Raw genomic sequence first — 17,543 nt, forward strand, 5'->3', positions numbered from 1 at the left:
TAATTGTTAAGTCTCCACCTCAAAGTGAACATGGGACATATGCAACATGCATGTTTGCTTACTAAACACGCATGTTGCATATGTCCCATGTTCACTTTGAGGTGGAAACTTAACCCACCTGCTTCAGAAATATGCATAGCTCATGTACCCCTTGCTTCAGGAATATTCATAGTTCCTCCTATAACCTGTTGAATATGTATATTTGGCCAACTCATTCAGCATAAATTCCTATTCTACCCTTACCTCCCTCAGAGTGCCTGCTTTTTATCTCTGCCAGAGGCTACACTTCCCAGCCTGTCAAGATGTCCAGCCTGCAGCTGTAACCCTTTATAAGAAATGAAGTTCTCCTTTCCAAATTTATGAACCTTAGGATTGTTTGTCTCCTATCACACTCAATATAAAATATCTGAATTCCTTATCTCAGTAAACAAAGCATCACATAATCTGGCCCTTGCCTATTTCTCTTACATCATCTTGCCTTCAAAGCTCCAGCCACACTGTTTTTTCTTTCTTTTTTGAATATGCTAAGCTAATGCCTATGGACCTTTGCAGTAACTTCAAATGTTTCCTCTTAGAGCTCTTGGAATGACTGGGTCTTTTTTATTAGTCACCAAGTCAGTCATTCTTTATCATCAAAATATTTTAAGTTTCTGCAAGCCACCTTTCTAATATGGACATGTTTTCCTTGCTTATGTATTTATTTCTTATTGTCTGTTTTCACTCTTCAGCCAGACTGTCAGCTTCATGAAGGCAAGGGCTTGTTATCTTGTTCTGTGCACTAACCTCCACTTCTGGAATAGTGTCTAGCAAATAATAGGCACTCAGTGAATCTTTGTTAAGGTAATTGATTTTTATCTTCAAAGAGCTGACATAGCTGGTTGTATATCAAATACAATAAATGAAAAGTTAAATACATACGGCAACAAACAGAAGAGATGTATATGTAAGTACTACATAAAGCATTGATTTTGTTAAAAATGAAAAGTTAGTAGGTTCTAAAAGCCAGTTCTGACTAAGGGAGGGCGGAAGTCACGGAGGTGAGGGGAAGACAGAGGAGGGGAGGGAGAGCAGAACTAGTAGACAGAGGATTTGTGCACAAACTTGAGTGCTTGCACAAGTTTTGCAAAGGAGACCTAGCTTGCCCAAAGCTGAAATTCTCCAAAACTGGAGCTTGCAGGGAATGATAGTGGGCTGAAATATTTTGAGGTACAACTTTCCACTCCCAAAGAGGCTTGCTATACCCTCCCACTCCCCACTCTGGCCTTTCTTTGGCTTGGCTTTTTTTTAGGAAAAAAAAACAAAAACAAAAAAAAAAAAAACACAAAAACTAAGCAGGTTTCTTTAGAAAAAAAAAAGAGGAAGTTCATAAAGAGTGTTTGTGGTAGTAGGGGGTGGGGTGGAGTGAGGAGTGAGGAGGCCGTCACCTCCCATGGAATCCTTAGTCTTGGATTTGTAAACCACGCAAAGGGGCTGTTTTAGCACAGCTGCTAAAATAGGCCAGGCCTGCAGGATATATGGGTATGTCTAGTTTCTACAGAACTTTTGTTTTTCTAAACTCTTTCTTCCTTTTCCCAAATCTGGCAAGCGTTAGTCATCTTCAACTCGGCAGAAACCCACAAGTGTGCGTGTGTAGCTCAGAGGCTTCAGCTGGGGCCCCGCCCTCGTCCCCGGGCGCACACTGACACACGCAGCCTAGACCCGGCCCGAGCGCGCTCCTGGCCTCGGCGTGGCTTGTCTCCAGCCGGGAGTCCCAGGGCCAGCTAGCCTCCTCCCCTAAAGGGGACGGCCCGTCAGCGCAGTGCCAGAGTCCAGCACCGGGAGGAAACTTTCGGAGTGCGGAGGGAGTTGGGGTTGCCGGAGGAAGGGAGCGGGAGGAGAAGATCTCCACTCCCAGTTTGTTCTGCCGTTGCCGCGTCCCAGGGACCCCTTGTCCCGAAGCGCACGGCATCGGGGGGACTTCAGCCCTCCGGGCGGGGTGAGCTCCAGGTCCGGGTCCGAGGCGGGCGCTGGAGGCTCGGCCCGAGGCCGGAGAGGAACTCATCTCGCGAGCTGTCGCCGTGGGCCCGCATTGTCTGCAGGAACTCTCCGGAATCGGGAGGGGGAGGACTGGATCGCGCTTCCACTGGGATTCGTCAAGAGTTCCGGCGGCAGCTGCGGCGGTGGCGGAGACTGCCTTTGTCCTCTCAGGACCTCCCTCTCTCCCTCCCTCAGTCAGCTGGTGGGTCCCGTTGCCGCAGGCGCCGGCGCCTCAGCTGCTCGCCGCCCCCCACCCCAGAGTGCGTCCCGGGTGACTCCCGGCACCTTTGCTACCCTCCCGAGCCGAGGAGAGTGCGAGCGGGAGGGAGTCTCAGGCTCCCGGCCGCAGGATGGTGGCGGAGGGGTCCCGGGCCCGCAGCCTCGGGAGCTGGCTGTTCCCCGGGCTGTGGCTGTTGGCGCTCAGCGGTCCCGGGGGGCTGCTGCGCGCCCAGGAGCAGCCCTCCTGCAGAAGAGCCTTTGATCTCTACTTCGTCCTGGACAAGTGAGTGTGCGAGGGACGTCCAGGGTCTCCTGGTGAGGGCTGCACTGGACCAGCTGGGGCTGAGGCTGAGAGGCGTGTGCGCGCCCCAGGGAGTGGGGTTGGAAACCCGCGGAGGGGTGCCCTGTTGCTGTCTTCTTCCAAAGGGCAAGCGCTACGGATCTGTGTAGGCGGAGATCAGCGGGGTGGGGTGTAGTGATTGGACCCGCGGGCTACTTGGCTTTTTGGGGAGTTAGGGTATTCACTGTTGGCCAGTCTTTGGGCCTCTTGGGAAATGGGAATGTGTCCTGTTGCGGGCCAGCTCCATCGGTCCTTACCCACCTCCTCGACCCCCGCTCGTATGCAGGCTAAAGTTTGCCTGGTTTTATCCTAATCATAGCGCTTTCACTGGAGCCAGGAAAAGCCTAGGGTTAACATGCCCAATGTGGTTTGCATTTCCTGCGAAGTAAGGTTTCTGTGTTTACTCTGAAGAGCTGGGTTCCACTATAAACAATTAGCAGCAGGTATTGCCCCCAGAAAATGAGCTGACTTCTTCTTCTTCTTCTTTTTTTTTTTTTTTTTTCAGATGGAGTCTCGCTCTGGGGCTGACTTCTTTAACTCTGGGTAGCATCAAAGTTTCAGCTACAGATACCCTTACTTAGCTTGACAAAGAGGCCAGGTGCCCCCATGTTCGTGACACTGAAGAAGGAACCGTTTCAACATGTTTTCTTTTCAGTTCCGTGTTTTGTATCTCTGATCAGTCCAATTTCATCTTTCAGGTCTGGGAGTGTGGCAAATAACTGGATTGAAATTTACAATTTCGTCCAGCAACTTGCGGAGAGATTTGTGAGGTATCTTTCTTATTTTACTTTTCTAGGCAGTGGAGAAGTAGAGCAAAGTGTAGAATTTCCCTTTTCTGAAACCTTTTTATGGGAAAAACTTTTCCTGAAATGTTACTTTTAAGTGCCTCAAGGTCGTTATTGCTTGGTGTTATTAGGACAGCCCTTCAGTCCTTGAGGGATTATTTCATCTGGATCCCAGAACTTGGCTCAGACTCCGAGGAAGCATCTTCAAATACTATTCCAAATGTCTTTTTCTTTCCGAATTTTCATCTGTTTTGAATTTCAGTTATGCTTTCTCATAATTTATCACATTAAAAAATAAATTTTATGTGAATAGTATCCATAATATATTTTCCTTTCCACACATTTCTTAGCATTATAGAGGTCCTCATTAAAACAAACAAAAAGTGTTGGAAAACTTCAAATGAACATGTGTTAATAACCCACTACCAGAAAAGGCACTTGTGTGTGTGTTTAAAGCAACGACTTGTGTTTACACAATGTGTGGGTGTGTGGTTGGTTTAAAATTTAACTGTTCTATATATGCAATAAGCATCACCAGGAAAGACTGGTTTCCTCTCCTATAAAAAGCATTACTGGTATGAAATCCAGCTTACTCTCTTATTTAGAGGTAACTAGGAATTAGTGGCATCTCTGATTTAAAAATAACCTCAGGACACTAGGCTTTTGAGGCTTTATTTTCCTTCTTTTTTTTTTTTTTTTTAAAGAAAAAATGCAATGAGCAAACACAAGTTTATCAAGATAATGGAAAGGACATGAATAGGAACTGTATCATTAAATATTGCTTCTTTCAGTCTTGTTAGCCCAAATGTTTTCTGTAAAACAGGCTTGGATGATCAAAACATTTTGAAAGTCATGTTGCAAGTAACTTCAAACAATCTGTAGAGGCCTAGGCAATCCTTGCTTTCAGTTATTGGCAGCAGTAAAGTTATCCCTATAAAAATGTATGCCTGTCCATGTTCAATCATCAGTCCCTTGCTTAAGAAGCCAAGTTTAACACTCATTTCTGGACAGGGTCTGAGGTAAAACTGTCTAGGAAAGAAAAACAAACAAGATCCTATATCCTTAAATGTCAAAGGCAGAACAAACAGTTGTTTATAAATTTTCTAATTTAATCCTTCAATGTGCAAAGGGTGTCATGTAGATTTTGATCAAAAGCAATGAATCACATCACTACAACATTTTAAAGAAGCAAGCTCTTATCTTACTCATTGATCTGGTTTTTAAGTTGGAATTCTATAATACACAGTTGTCTGGCTCAAGCCTAGTTGCTCAGTTACTAACAATACATTGTAGGAAGTGAATAAGGGGTGACTAATGAAGAGACTGACTTTTATAACATGTAGAAACCTTTGAGAGCATTCTGGTTTTCAGATTATAGATTCTGGTTTCATATCTTCAGTTTTGGACTTCAGTAATAGTTGCAGAGAGTATCTGAGAAGCAAGAACCATTCTGTGAGAGAAATGCCTAAAACTTGAAAGAAATAGCTAACTGGGGCACTTGTTGCCAGTGGAAAATAGGATGCTTGAGACTTAGAAAATAAAAAGTGCCTAAGCAGAAAGTGATTTATCAGTTTCTTTCACATTCTCCATGACTCTTTAAGTAGTCTTACTTCAGGATGACTTTTGTATAGACTCATATCACAGTTACGGTCATTAAGTCAAACTGGGTACTCTCCAGCCCTAAGTATTGATAACCATAATCACTTTGAAGGGCCTGGCCTCCTTAAAGGAAATGTTGTAGAACACCAAGGGAAGAGGAATTTTCTATGAAAGAATTTTACATCAGCATAGAATTGATCTTTCCAGTTAGTCTCTTTCTAAATGCAAGTCCTTATGGGTCATGGAGGAGTATGTGAGTGCTGGGAAGCACTGACTAAATCCAACATGACTTATGCAACAATGTTAAGCAGAGTTCGTCTATTTACTTAGGGAATGCCATTTAAAAGAAGACTGGACCATTCAGTGAGACCAATTTTAAATAAAACTCCATAACTATACATCTGTATTGTATCAATATTTCTTTTAAAAAATGTTTTAACTGCCTCTTTTCTTATTTTGCAGCCCTGAAATGAGATTATCTTTCATTGTGTTTTCTTCTCAAGCAACTATTATTTTGCCATTAACTGGAGACAGGTTAGTGCATTATCGTTTCACTGCAGGCTTTTAGTAGAGATGAATTTTAAAGGCGTGATTGATACTTCCAAGTGGTGATTCAGGCCTCTCAGTGGAATCGAGCAGATGCACAGACAATTCAGTTCTCTAATAGAAGGGAAAGGAGGTATGAGTAATATAAAAAAGCAGTTAATCTGAAAATCAATATCATTTATAGTGGCTGTGGAATGTGCAGTGAAATCTAGATCCCAGTCTTAGTTGTATATTCACTACTTCCTACCTTCCCCGGCCTCTCTGTTACTGTAATTAGTTCTGCATTTTTCTTGTTTAGATATATTAATCAACCAGGAATTTGAAGAACATTGAGGGGGATAAAGATATGGATCCTTTTGGATAATTTCCTAGATTCAGCAGACATCCTGGATGTCTGGTCTTTTTCTGAGGTCCACTGATGCTGAATATGTTCACCTTCATAAAGGAACTTAGGATATATCAATATGTATATCAATATAACTCTATTATCTATCTATCTATCTATCTATCTATCTATCTATCTATCTATCTATCTACCTATCATCTATCTATCTATCTATGTAATCTCCTTAGTGCTTTTTAAAAGGTGTCTTTTTCCAAACCAATGTCACAGTGTTTCATAAGACCATTTCTATGTCATTCAAACAGTGTCAATGACAAGTTAGAAATAGTCATTGACATATTTTATGTTCTTTTTATTGTTTGAGACAGAGTCTCATTCTGTTGCCCAGGCTGGAGTGCAGTGGTGCTATCTTGGCTCACGGCAGCCCCCACCTGCCGGGTTCAAGCAATTCTTATCCTTCAGCCTCCCGAGTAGCCGGGATTATAGACACATGCCATCACTCCTGGCCAATTTTTATATTTTTTTAGTAGAGACGGGTTTTACCATATTGACCAGGCTGATCTTGGACTCCCGACCTCAAGAGATCTGCCTGCCTTGATCTCCCAAAGTGCTGGGATTATAGGTGTGAGCCACCACACCCCACCTCACTGACATATTTTAAAGAATGGGATCCGTAGTGGGAGGGAGCTTTCATTCTTCATTTTTATGTCTACTTTATTTGACACAGAGTATGTAAGCTAGTTTTTGGCCAATAAATTCTTGTTGAATGAATGAATGAGTGGTTTCCTGTTATTTTGAAATAAAATTTCTCCGAACTGTAGTTTTAGCAAGGAAGCTGGTATACTTTGTTTTGCATGATATGTGAATTTCTGAAAAGTTAACTGTAAAAACAGTTTTTTTGTAAATTAAATTTTCCCTTGAAAAGGTCAAGAAAGATACTATGATATCTAAAGAAACTGGGGGAGAGAACTTGTTTATAATTCACTTAATTGATTTAGAAAATTATCCATATAAGATTTTAATCTTTGTGCTTTTAGTTTTCCTTTTCCTAGAGAGGAAATCTCTCTGCAGATGCTGAGTGCAGCCTAGGATCTTGTCTTCCCATTGATACTTCTCCTTTCTTTCTTTCTTTTTTTATTTTTATTTTATTTTAATTTTAAGTTCTGGGAAAAATGTGCAGGGCATGCAGGTTTGTTACATAGGTAAATGTGTGCCATGCTGGTTTGCTGCATCTATCAACCCATCACATGCATTAGCTATTTATCCTGATGCTGTTTCTCCCCTGCAGCCCCCACAGGCCCCAGTGTGCATTGCTCCCCTCCCTGTGTTCATGTGTTCTCTTTGTTCAGCTCCCACTTACAAGAACATGCTGTGTTTGGTTTTCTGTTCCTGTGTTAGTTTGCTGACGATAATGGCCCTCCTTACTTTCTTGCGTGGATGTGAATCTCATCAGGAGCCTGAGCCATGATAGTCCACAACCCATGTATGGCAGCTTTCTACACCCAGTGATTTAACAGTTCTTGCCTTTAGGAAAATAAATTTTCTCCATTGCCTAGCTTAATTTCCAAAGAAACAGCTTTGGATCCAGCCTATCCAAAGAAAAAAAAAAAAAAAAAAAGAACCATTTTAACATTTATGGCATTCCTATATATAGAAAAACACTTCGCACCATGCCAGACTTGTAGAAACTCTCAGTCATTGATAGCTGCAAACATTGTGCCAGGTTCTTTGCTAGACACATTGCATACAGTTCCTCAGCACTTTGAAGATGAAGTGTAGGTCACTGGGTGACCAGATTGGTGTTGCTTAGACATGCATGGAAGGGGTTTAAATCTTTAACCTGCATTAGTGATTCTTCTTCCATCAATGGTTGAATCTAACAGGGGAGACACTGAAATAGGTTACAGAAGAGGCCTTTCTTTCAAGAGGCAGCACAATGTTGCAGCTAAGAGTCACTAGACCGAATCTACCTGCGTGTAAATCCTGGCTTTCCAATTTACTAGCCAAATGGTTAAGGACAAGTTGCTTAACCTCTGTATGCCTCTTCTTTTTCCATCTATGTAATGACGGCAATGATGATGATGATGCTAGTAATACCTACCCCATAAAATTGTTACATGTATGAAAGTGGATGAATGTGAAGTATTTAGAACAGAGTCTCATATATAAGTTTTCAAGAGATAAAGGCTTTATCACTATTATTATCATCTGGAGCTAGGCAGTATACAGTATTTTAATGATCAGAGAAGAATCATGCTTACATAAAGAAAATATTGCCCAGCTTAAAAGGATTTATAATATTCCAAGAGGAATTTTAATAACACTACTTGCAAATTGTTTTATACATGGTTGGTTCCTCTGTCTCTTCCTAAATATAAAAACTTTAAGTTTTAATAATTTTCACTATTTGTGGCATTTTTAATTAGTTTGGGGTGGCAGAAAATAACACTGAGAATGCCTAGGCTAGAGTTCCAGTTTTGCCACTGACTGATTTGTAAACTTGGGGCAAATTGTATACCAGTGTATCAGTTTTTATGTCCATGAAGTGCAGGACATAAAATCTGCCATGTTTTCTTAGAGTTATTGTGAAGATCAAAATAAGATAATGCATATAAAGTTACTTTGTATAGCATAGAACAACCTCCAATAAAGGACATTATTTTCTTCTTCTATGTTGCTGTTTTACTAATTTTATTTAATTAAATCAGTAACTTCTCAAGATTCTGTGGTCCTCTATATTTGGATATAGAGTCACTTTTCTTCCATTACACACTTTTAAGTGTGAAGAAACAATTTGCAGGTTATATGCAGATCAGTAAACAGATGTATCCACAACTATTGTGAATCTTTGTTTCAAAGCCTAGAAATTGGAATTCTGCATACAAACTATTAATATCTTGATGTCATGTATTACCCTCACAAATAGATCAGAGTGTGTGAGGAAAGCAAAGGTTAAGCAAAGAAAACCAAAGGTTAAGCACTGCAGGTTTCACAATTTTGTTTCTAGCACTCATAATTCTTCACAATCTTGATAAATAAGTAGCTCTTTCATGTTTCTCAGAGTGTTGCTAAAGATTCTCAGTAGAGATGAAGCAAGATTAGAAGGTAGTAAATACATACCACAGGGCTGTTGTCTTCTGTTACGCTTTCAGCATGGTATCCGGTACTATGTAAATGTATGAATAAAGTAATAAACATGCCAAGAAATGATGTTATGCATTTTATGTACTCATAACTTAAAAACCTTATTCTTTTCAATACTTTAATTTGAAACACTCCCTTCTTTTCTCTTGCTTTCATTATTTTTACCCTCCACATGTCTGTTAGGCCATTCATCCACCTACCCACCTACCTACCTAAAGACTTGCTTATCTTATATTCAATGCATTGAGTACTGTGGAACCCGGGGTACCACAAAGATAAGTAATCTAGTGTGAGTGTGAGTAGAGGGATACACATACACATAAATAGCCCAGGGATGTATTATAGGGTTAGGTAAGAGAAAAATGCCAAGTGTTGATTCAGTATGAAAATACCCAGCCTTTCAATAGTAGAGAATTTGGAATCAAGAGTAATAAAAAAGTATTTTTAGTTATTATTTTGCATAACTGGGGATAGTGAATTAAACTCAGTTCTATATTATGCTAATACTGTAACAGAGATTTAGTTGAAAACATTTATTGAACAATTATTATGCACCAGGCAGTGTGCTAAATACTTTCCATGCATTGCTTCACTTAATCCTTATATGAACTTCATGTAATAGATACTGTTATTACCTCAACTTCACAAATGAAGAAATCAAAACTGACAATGAAAAAGTGGCTTGTCCAAGCACACACAGTTAACAAGTTGCAAGCAGTATATTGGCTATAATAATCTTTTAAAGTTAAAGCAGATATTCCACTCTCATGCTTAAAACAATCTAATCACTTAGACTGGAAAGCCAGTGTTTCCCAAAGGCCTAAACACCCCATCCTAGTGCCCCAGCCAGTCCTCTCCTGCAACATCGTGTGGCACAGTCTAGCTCAAGTGGTCTTCTTTCCATTCCCTGAACAGACCGAGCTTGTTTCCTCATTAGGACCTTCCTCTGCTGTAGATCTGCCCCCAGCCGGCTCATTCTCATCATTTAGGTTTCATCTCACATGTCACCTTTTCTGAGAAGCCTTGCCTGGCCACCAGGTCTAAAGGAACCCCACCTCTCCTCCCCAGTAATCTCTTACAATACTATCTTTGGTTATCACATTTTCAAGTTGTCTTGTTAGTTAATTTATTTTTATCTTAATGACTCTAATGTAAACATGAAAGCAGGAGTCCTCATTTGTCTTGTTCCCTCATGTATCCCAAGACCTAGAACAGAGCCTGATGCTCAGGAGATGCTCAATAAATATTTGTTGAATGAGTGATTGAGCTGATACGACTTCAGAACCTTAGTTATTGGCTGCCATCATAGGTTGTCTTTTTTGTGATTATACCACATAATAAATAAACTTATATTTGCTATTTTTCTTATTCCTACTCTTACAAATCAGTTATAAATATTTACAACTCCCTTTCATTATACTTGCCCCGAAATTGAAAATGTCTTGTACTTGTTTGACCTGAGCACAATAATGAATTACTGGGGGAAAAAAAATCTTCCATAGGCAAACTTGTAGGAAATTATAGAAAAGTCACTTAATTAATTTTGAACAATATACACATTTCTATTATTTGAATTTTTTTCCTGATTGTCTCTAATTTCTTAATTAGAAAATTTTTTTCTAATTTCTTAAAAGCTGAATTAAAATTTTACTTGTGGAAAAATTGTTCTTTATATATAGTAAGTAACTTATTAATTGCTACATTCTTTTTAGAGGAAACTTGGTAGTTTCTATAAAAGTCTAGAAGGTTCCTATCAGTAAGTCTACTTTTTGGGACTAGGTCCTACTGAAATACTAGCATTAGCATGGAAAGGTAGGGCTACATACAAAATTGGATACTGCAGCATTGTACATAATAGTGAAAAACTGTATTCAATCTAAATGCTTATCAATTGATGATACTATAAATTAGAACATATACATAGGATGGAATACTATGCAGTTATTAAGAAATCAATACATATTTTCAAGAAAATCTATAGGAGATATATTAAGTGTAAAAGCAAGTTGCAGACACTCAGTATGATTTTATTTTTATAAAATAAAAGGAAAACAAAATCCTTAACCGTTCATATGTTGGGGGGGTGTATGTGATTGAAAATGCATGAAAAGAAGTCTAGAGAACATACAGCAAATTGTTAACAATGACACTGTCTTAGGTATGATATTGAAGGTGGGAAAATCCTTCACAATTTTAATTTATATATATATGTGGTTTGATTTTATTTCAACAAGAATGTATTATTTATAAAAAAAGAATGCTGAAATTAATGTTACTATCTTGGAATCAAAATGGAATTCACAAGTTGGAAACAAGAAGCATTCAGGAATAGAGCATATTCAACCATTACTATGGAGAGTCCTGAGGTTTTTTGTTAATGAAAAGACTGGGGTTGGACCTTGGGCGGAACAGGCATAGGAGCTACATACTAGCTATGTGACTTCTGACAAATTACTTAACCTCTTGCTGCCCAGTTCCTGGGCCAGTTAATAAGAGTGAATTATTCCTAGCATACAGCAATCTTGAGATAAGGAAACGTGTATAATGCATGAGAAGGACTAACTATGGTTCTGACACATAAGAAGAACACAATGGGTATTTATAACTTTATCAATTCACTTTTATTTCTTTGCTTCTATCACCTATCTGCAACTACCTTTTAATTTTTTCTCATTTATAGTTTTTCATTTTCCTTTTCTTGTTGTTTTGATGATTGGATAGGAAGGAGGCCAAGGCTAACATGGGGTTTGGTAGTTATCAGTGGACACCATCCTTATTTTCATCATGATGTGCCAGAATTCGAATAGATGTTTAAAGAAATCAAAGGACTATGCTCAAAGTGACACTGCTAAGCAGCTAGAGCCAGGGTTCACAACCAGGCCTGTTCTGAGCATGAGCACTTCACCACCACACTGTACTAACACTCTCTAGGTTCCCCTTCTCCAGGTTTCACATTTGTCAGAATTTGTCACAACTCAAAAACATCGTCATTCTCTAAATTTATTCTATTCCTAAAAACTAGTGAGGGGGTGAAAAGATGAGACAATAGTTGGGCTAGCTAAAAAAAAAAAAATTCCATTAGGGAAGTATTTACTCCTGTTTTGAAAAGTCTGTTTTGGCCACGCCTTGTGCTAACCCTGAGGGGTCCAGGCAGGGGAGCAACTCAGATTCCAGTGATGGACATGTTAGCGGTCACTTTCACTGAAGTCCCACATTGTTTTATGAGTATGTTCTAGAAAATTAAGTACACTGTTACTCATGCCTCGGAGACAGACCTGGCATATGGAAGTGGTAAAATGCAGGGGTCGATTTTTCATGATTTAGTGAGGCAGTGAGTGGGAAAATGGAGTAAAAATATGCAAAATGCAGCAGGCCTGAACTTCAGGTGTGAACTGAGTACCACACTTTGGTAGGTGCAGGCCAAATTGGAGAACACTTCTGACAAAATTCAGATTCTACAGGGTATTTTGTAAGCAGATATTTCTGGATCTATGACTGCTACCTTGGATTCGCTGGTCTGGACTCTGGACCACAGAAACCTTGGCATATGTTGGCATTAGAATGACATGTTAAATAAACAAAAGCATATTTTGACATAAACTGTGGTAAGGTATGGCTAAAACCCCGTTAGTTCCCAGGATTATAGAATGTATTAGTAATGTGTATCTTTAGGAAAATCTTTCACTCTTTGAAACCTTTAAACAATTTTTAAGTTGAGGAACTCAGTGAGAACAAATTACTTGTTAGAGTTTCATCCGGTAAGCAGTATGTAGTGCAGTAGTATATAGTAACACAGTTAAATAGAGCAGATATATGTGAATGAACATATTTCTCTTAATACAGTTTTTCTCTATTTTTCTCACTTGGGTTAATTTTGTGGTTTATCAATGGAAGGAGACAATAGAAGTATCAAAGTTTATTGAGCAGGTACTATATATTAAATATTTTACTAAATTCTTCATATGCAATATCTCAGGTAAATTACAATTGTAAGTGAATTCTAAGTGAATTATAAATGATTAGTAATTCTGTGTCGTCATAAATAACATCTTGAGAACATTTTTGTTTCATATTCTACTCAATCTATTAAATTTTACCCTACAAGAAACATTTCAATTGGATGTTATTGTAACTGGCTAATTATCATAAAATCCTTACGTATTACTACATTTTGTTTTGGAATTACTGTTTATTTCAAGCACATTAAGTCTCTGGCTAATAATCTATTGAGAGTAAAGAAAAGAATTTACTTAGGATATAAATACCTATGGCATTCCTGCAATTATATAAATTGGCATTTGACAACATGAGTGTGTGAGTCTTTTTGTTTTAGTGGTAGATTATTTCTTTGGTGGCTTCCAATAAAGCATAGAATACACACACACACACGCATGCGTGCACACACACACATACATACACACTTTTTACTTTTTACAATCTGGGGCTAGGCCTGTGATTTATTTACTTCAATCAGTAGAATGCGCAGACATGAACATGAAACTGCCAGTTTCAGTTCCAGGCTTAAGATTTATTAAGGCATGGTAGTTTCCTCTATCGTGTTCTTGGAAACCATCTACCATGTGAAAACTTTGACTACTCTGAAACCACCATGCTAGGGAGAAGCCCAACCTAGCCATGTGGAGAAGCCATGTGGAGGAGAATCAAGACTCTGGTCAATAGTCCTAGCTGAGCTCCTAGGCAATAGCCAGTATCAGCACTGGCACCAACTTGCTAACCATGCGAAGACATTCCGCTTCTAGCCATTCCAGTGGCTCAACTGGCGGCATGTGAAGCCTGAGAACTGCTCATTCAATGCACAGTGCCATGAGAAACAATCAATTTTGCTGATACCACTAATTTTGGGGTACACTAGACTCCCCTTATCTGAAGGACATCTGTTCCAAGAACCCCAGTTGATGCCTGAAACAACAGGTCGTGCCAAACCCTATATATGTGGTGTTTTTTTCTATACATACCTATGATAAAGCTTAAGTTATAAATTAGGCACAGTGAGAGATTAACAACCATAACTAATAACCAAATAGGACATTTATAACAATATACTGTAATGAATCCTTACAGTGGCCCCATGGGGGAGATACTTATATTCCTATTTTATAAATGAAGAAACAAGGTTGAGCTTGGAACTAATCTCTATTCTGTCTATAAGCTCATGTGCATCTTCATCCATACCATCCCAGAAACTATTCATGGTTTAAGAGATTATCCTATTTACCCAAAACTCTTACACAGAAGCAATGACTGGCAAAATAGGTAATGCAAAATGCATTCCCATAACACAAGAAAGTTTTAAAATTAGGTTAGATCCGAGGTTCTTAATCCTGGCAGCACATTAGAATACTCTGGGGAGTTTTCAAAGGCCAGTGATAACCCTGACCCATCACAAACCTGTGAAGTAGAATCTCTTCAAATAGAGTCCAGAAGAGTTTTCGAAAATCCCCTCAAATGATTCCAGGGTGCAGCCAGGGTGGAGAACCACAGTGCATCTATAGAGCTTTATGTGAGTGACTCCTGGACTGAGTGCGAGGAATTCTCACATCACTGTGTAGAAACACAGTGTTCACATATAACAGATGCTCAACAGATGAGTATAGACTCATTGACTGAAATCCTGAAAGAGCTTTGAAATCTGGAAAGTTAAGATGATGTGCATTGGAAAGTTCAAGTACTGTACAGACACATCGTAGAAAGAAAAACTAGGAGATACTGAAAATAAAATTATGGCTTCATTGTTAGTTGGTCAATTCAGGATTCTCTGCAAACTATTTTATGACACCATGATTTCAGCCTATCTGTATTTTAGTTATAATGCCATGCATACCTTCCACATCCAAAGTGTTTCAGAGAAAAGTCACTGATATAGTATAGTGCATGGCAGTTGTGGTGGCTATTTTCCCTTCCCTTCCTCACTTCTCTCTTCCCCTCTCCTTCCCTTCCCTGCTCTTCTCAGCAAAGAAATCAGGGAGATACAAACAGAGCTGAAAGTGAAAATTTCATACATTAAAAAATTAGCCAAGGCTGGACATCGTGGCTGAAGTGTGTAATTCCAGCACTTTGGAAGGTCAAGATGAAAGGATTGCCTGAGACCAGGAGTTCAAGACCAGCCTAAGCAATATAGTGAGACCGCATCTCTACAGAAAATTTAAAAGTAGCCTGGTGTGATGGTATATGCCTGTAGTCTCTGCTCTTTGGGAGACTGAGGTGGGAGGGTTGCTTGAGTCCCGGGGTTTGAAGTTGCAGTGAGCTATGACTGTGTCAGTGCACTCCAGCCTGGGTGACAGAGTGAAACCCTGTCCCCAATATATATAAAGCCTCTAAATGAAAGCAAGGAAAACACCATATATATATGGTGTTTGTGTGTCTCCTCTTTCTCTTCCTCTTTTCCCCTCCAGTTGATAAGGGAATTTGGTGCCCCGATTCTCAATTAAAAAAAACCCAGGGCTTTAATATAACATTTTGTTTGTTCAATTCCTTTCTCTTTCAAAAAAGTATTTGAGGCTGCATAGAAATTAATAGTGTTGCAGAAAATTAATAAAATATAAAAAGAAGAGTGCTAAGATTTTGGAAAAGGGGATGAAACACTATGATAACCACAGGAACTTAACAGAATTGTGTGAATGAGTAAAAAATTTACTGTGGGCTTCCCCAGTAGTCAGTACAAGAAATAAGTTTGCATGGTTGTCAAGTGCAGAAAAGAGGAAGTACATAGCAACTACTTAGGGGTGACAAAGAAATTTCTGCTTTGAGACGTTATAGGGAATGATGCGTGTCATGACAGCAACATCCTTGACAACTGCTTCACAACAAATACAAAGTAGTTTCAATATTGCTTTTCCGTGTAGTTGAAGATGTAACTTTAAAGCCAAACTCAGTGAAGCTGATCTTCTAAGATGTTGTATTCGAGGAGTTGAACTTATCTTTATAACATAACCTTTCTTCTTCTTCTTCTTCTTAACATTTTAGTCATTTTCTCCCTTGCTTTCATTTAGAGGCTTTTTTTTTTTTTTTTTGACATTACAGTGAGGATGAATGATTTCTGTTTTGAACCTACCACATTATTTTGCTTCTTGCCCTTTAACTGTTTACCAGTTGAAAAACTTAATATTTATTTCCAGTTGCTTGGGATTCTTCGAGGGTCTGAAATCTGTCTTCCCTGTATTGTTTTGGCCTTTGTTTCCTCTAAAGTGACATCTTGCTGATTGATAAGAGGCTGACAGACTTCAGGTAGTTACCCTGAAGGGAGTACAAGGCCAGGACTCACATGTGTTTTTCTTGGCTATGGAAAAGGGGCACTTTCCTCTTAGGATCATGCAGCTGGCTGCAAAAGTAATGATGGGATTAAGTGGAGCTTGGAATCTTATGGTGCAGATACAGGTATGGATGGAAAAACCACAAAGTGCTCTCTCTCTTCCAGTGTAATAAGCCAGCAGATACCTGCCTGAACCAAAAAAAAAAAAGCTTGAATCCACGTTTGGCAAGTTACTTTAGCTTAAAGTCTTGTGCTGGTGTTGTCTGGGCCTCTGCAGCAATTGTGAGCTGATTTGAACTGAATGGAGAAGTCTGTCTTATGCAAAATCTGTTTGTGTAAACTTGCATTTCACTTTTTGGCAGCAAACATTAATGCTTGAGGACACACTGCCACTCATTTCTGAGAAGCACCAAATATTTGACTTTTATCTGCATTCAGACAGAATCAATTTCAAGTTGTTTCTGTAGCTATCAAACATAAATATTTTAGATAAAACAAGCTTATGAATTACATAACTTATGCTATCATCCTTGGAATTATAATTGTTTTATGGTATATTGAAAAATTTATTGAACACTTACTTTGCAAATGGCATTATAATAAGTACAGAGCAGGGGAATACATCATAAATAAAAGACATGGTAATAGTCTAAGGTAAACTTTCAGCGTAGTTGAAAAGTGAATATTTAAATTAAGTTAAATTAGTTAAATTATTAGAAAGTTGAATGTTTTTAGGAAGGAACTTTTTTATCATGGTAAAATATGAATATGCGTATGACTAGAAAGCTTGGGGTGACTCAGAAAAAAGAGTGTCATGAACTTAAAGAAAGGTTCAGAATAGGTGGACTTTAAACCAAGTATTTAAAAAGACAATTAATAAGAGTTAATAGAGATGAGTGAACCAGGAAAGAGAAGGATTAGGGTCATACCTTGAACATTGTCTTCTGTTTCCTGGAAACTTTCTGACATGGAAAATTTGCCTGGTGATATTTTTTATTGCGATATAAAAATACAATCAAGAAGTTACTTTTAAAACATGTATAAGACTCTGGTGAATGGATTATTTATTTCAATTATTTGAAACACAATATTGCCACTTGACAAAATGTTTTGAATTTTTTTCGACATTTTGTAACAGCATGTAATATAAACATATACACACATATACCTATACATATAAAATGTTGTGTATGGCCCTAGTAAGTTCCTTGATGTTAAGATGATACTTCTTATACTTAATCTCCTTCATCTATCATCCTCAGTAAGAGTGAGTACCCTTCA

The 17,543-nt window shown here is 38.8% G+C and overlaps 1 protein-coding gene across 4 annotated transcripts in view; it reads left to right on the forward strand.

Annotated features, from left to right (window-relative positions):
• Window positions 1-1,396: 1,396 nt before the first annotated feature.
• Window positions 1,397-17,543, forward strand: part of ANTXR2 (ANTXR cell adhesion molecule 2) — a 163,502-nt gene continuing 147,355 nt past the window's right edge. For 2 of the 4 annotated variants that reach the window (XM_023222473.2, XM_023222472.2), the window contains exons 1-3: window positions 1,397-1,518; window positions 3,274-3,345; window positions 5,422-5,493. In XM_023222473.2, the coding sequence (XP_023078241.1) occupies window positions 5,429-5,493 (65 nt within the window). In that variant the 5' untranslated portion in view covers window positions 1,397-1,518; window positions 3,274-3,345; window positions 5,422-5,428. Of the gene's footprint in view, window positions 1,519-1,594; window positions 2,519-3,273; window positions 3,346-5,421; window positions 5,494-17,543 lie in introns of those variants that run through there. The other 2 variants (XM_023222470.2, XM_023222471.3) reach the window with 2 other exon arrangements.

The sequence above is a fragment of the Piliocolobus tephrosceles genome, chromosome 3, assembly GCF_002776525.5.
Source record: "Piliocolobus tephrosceles isolate RC106 chromosome 3, ASM277652v3, whole genome shotgun sequence".
In the NCBI taxonomy this organism is placed as follows: domain Eukaryota; kingdom Metazoa; phylum Chordata; class Mammalia; order Primates; family Cercopithecidae; genus Piliocolobus; species Piliocolobus tephrosceles.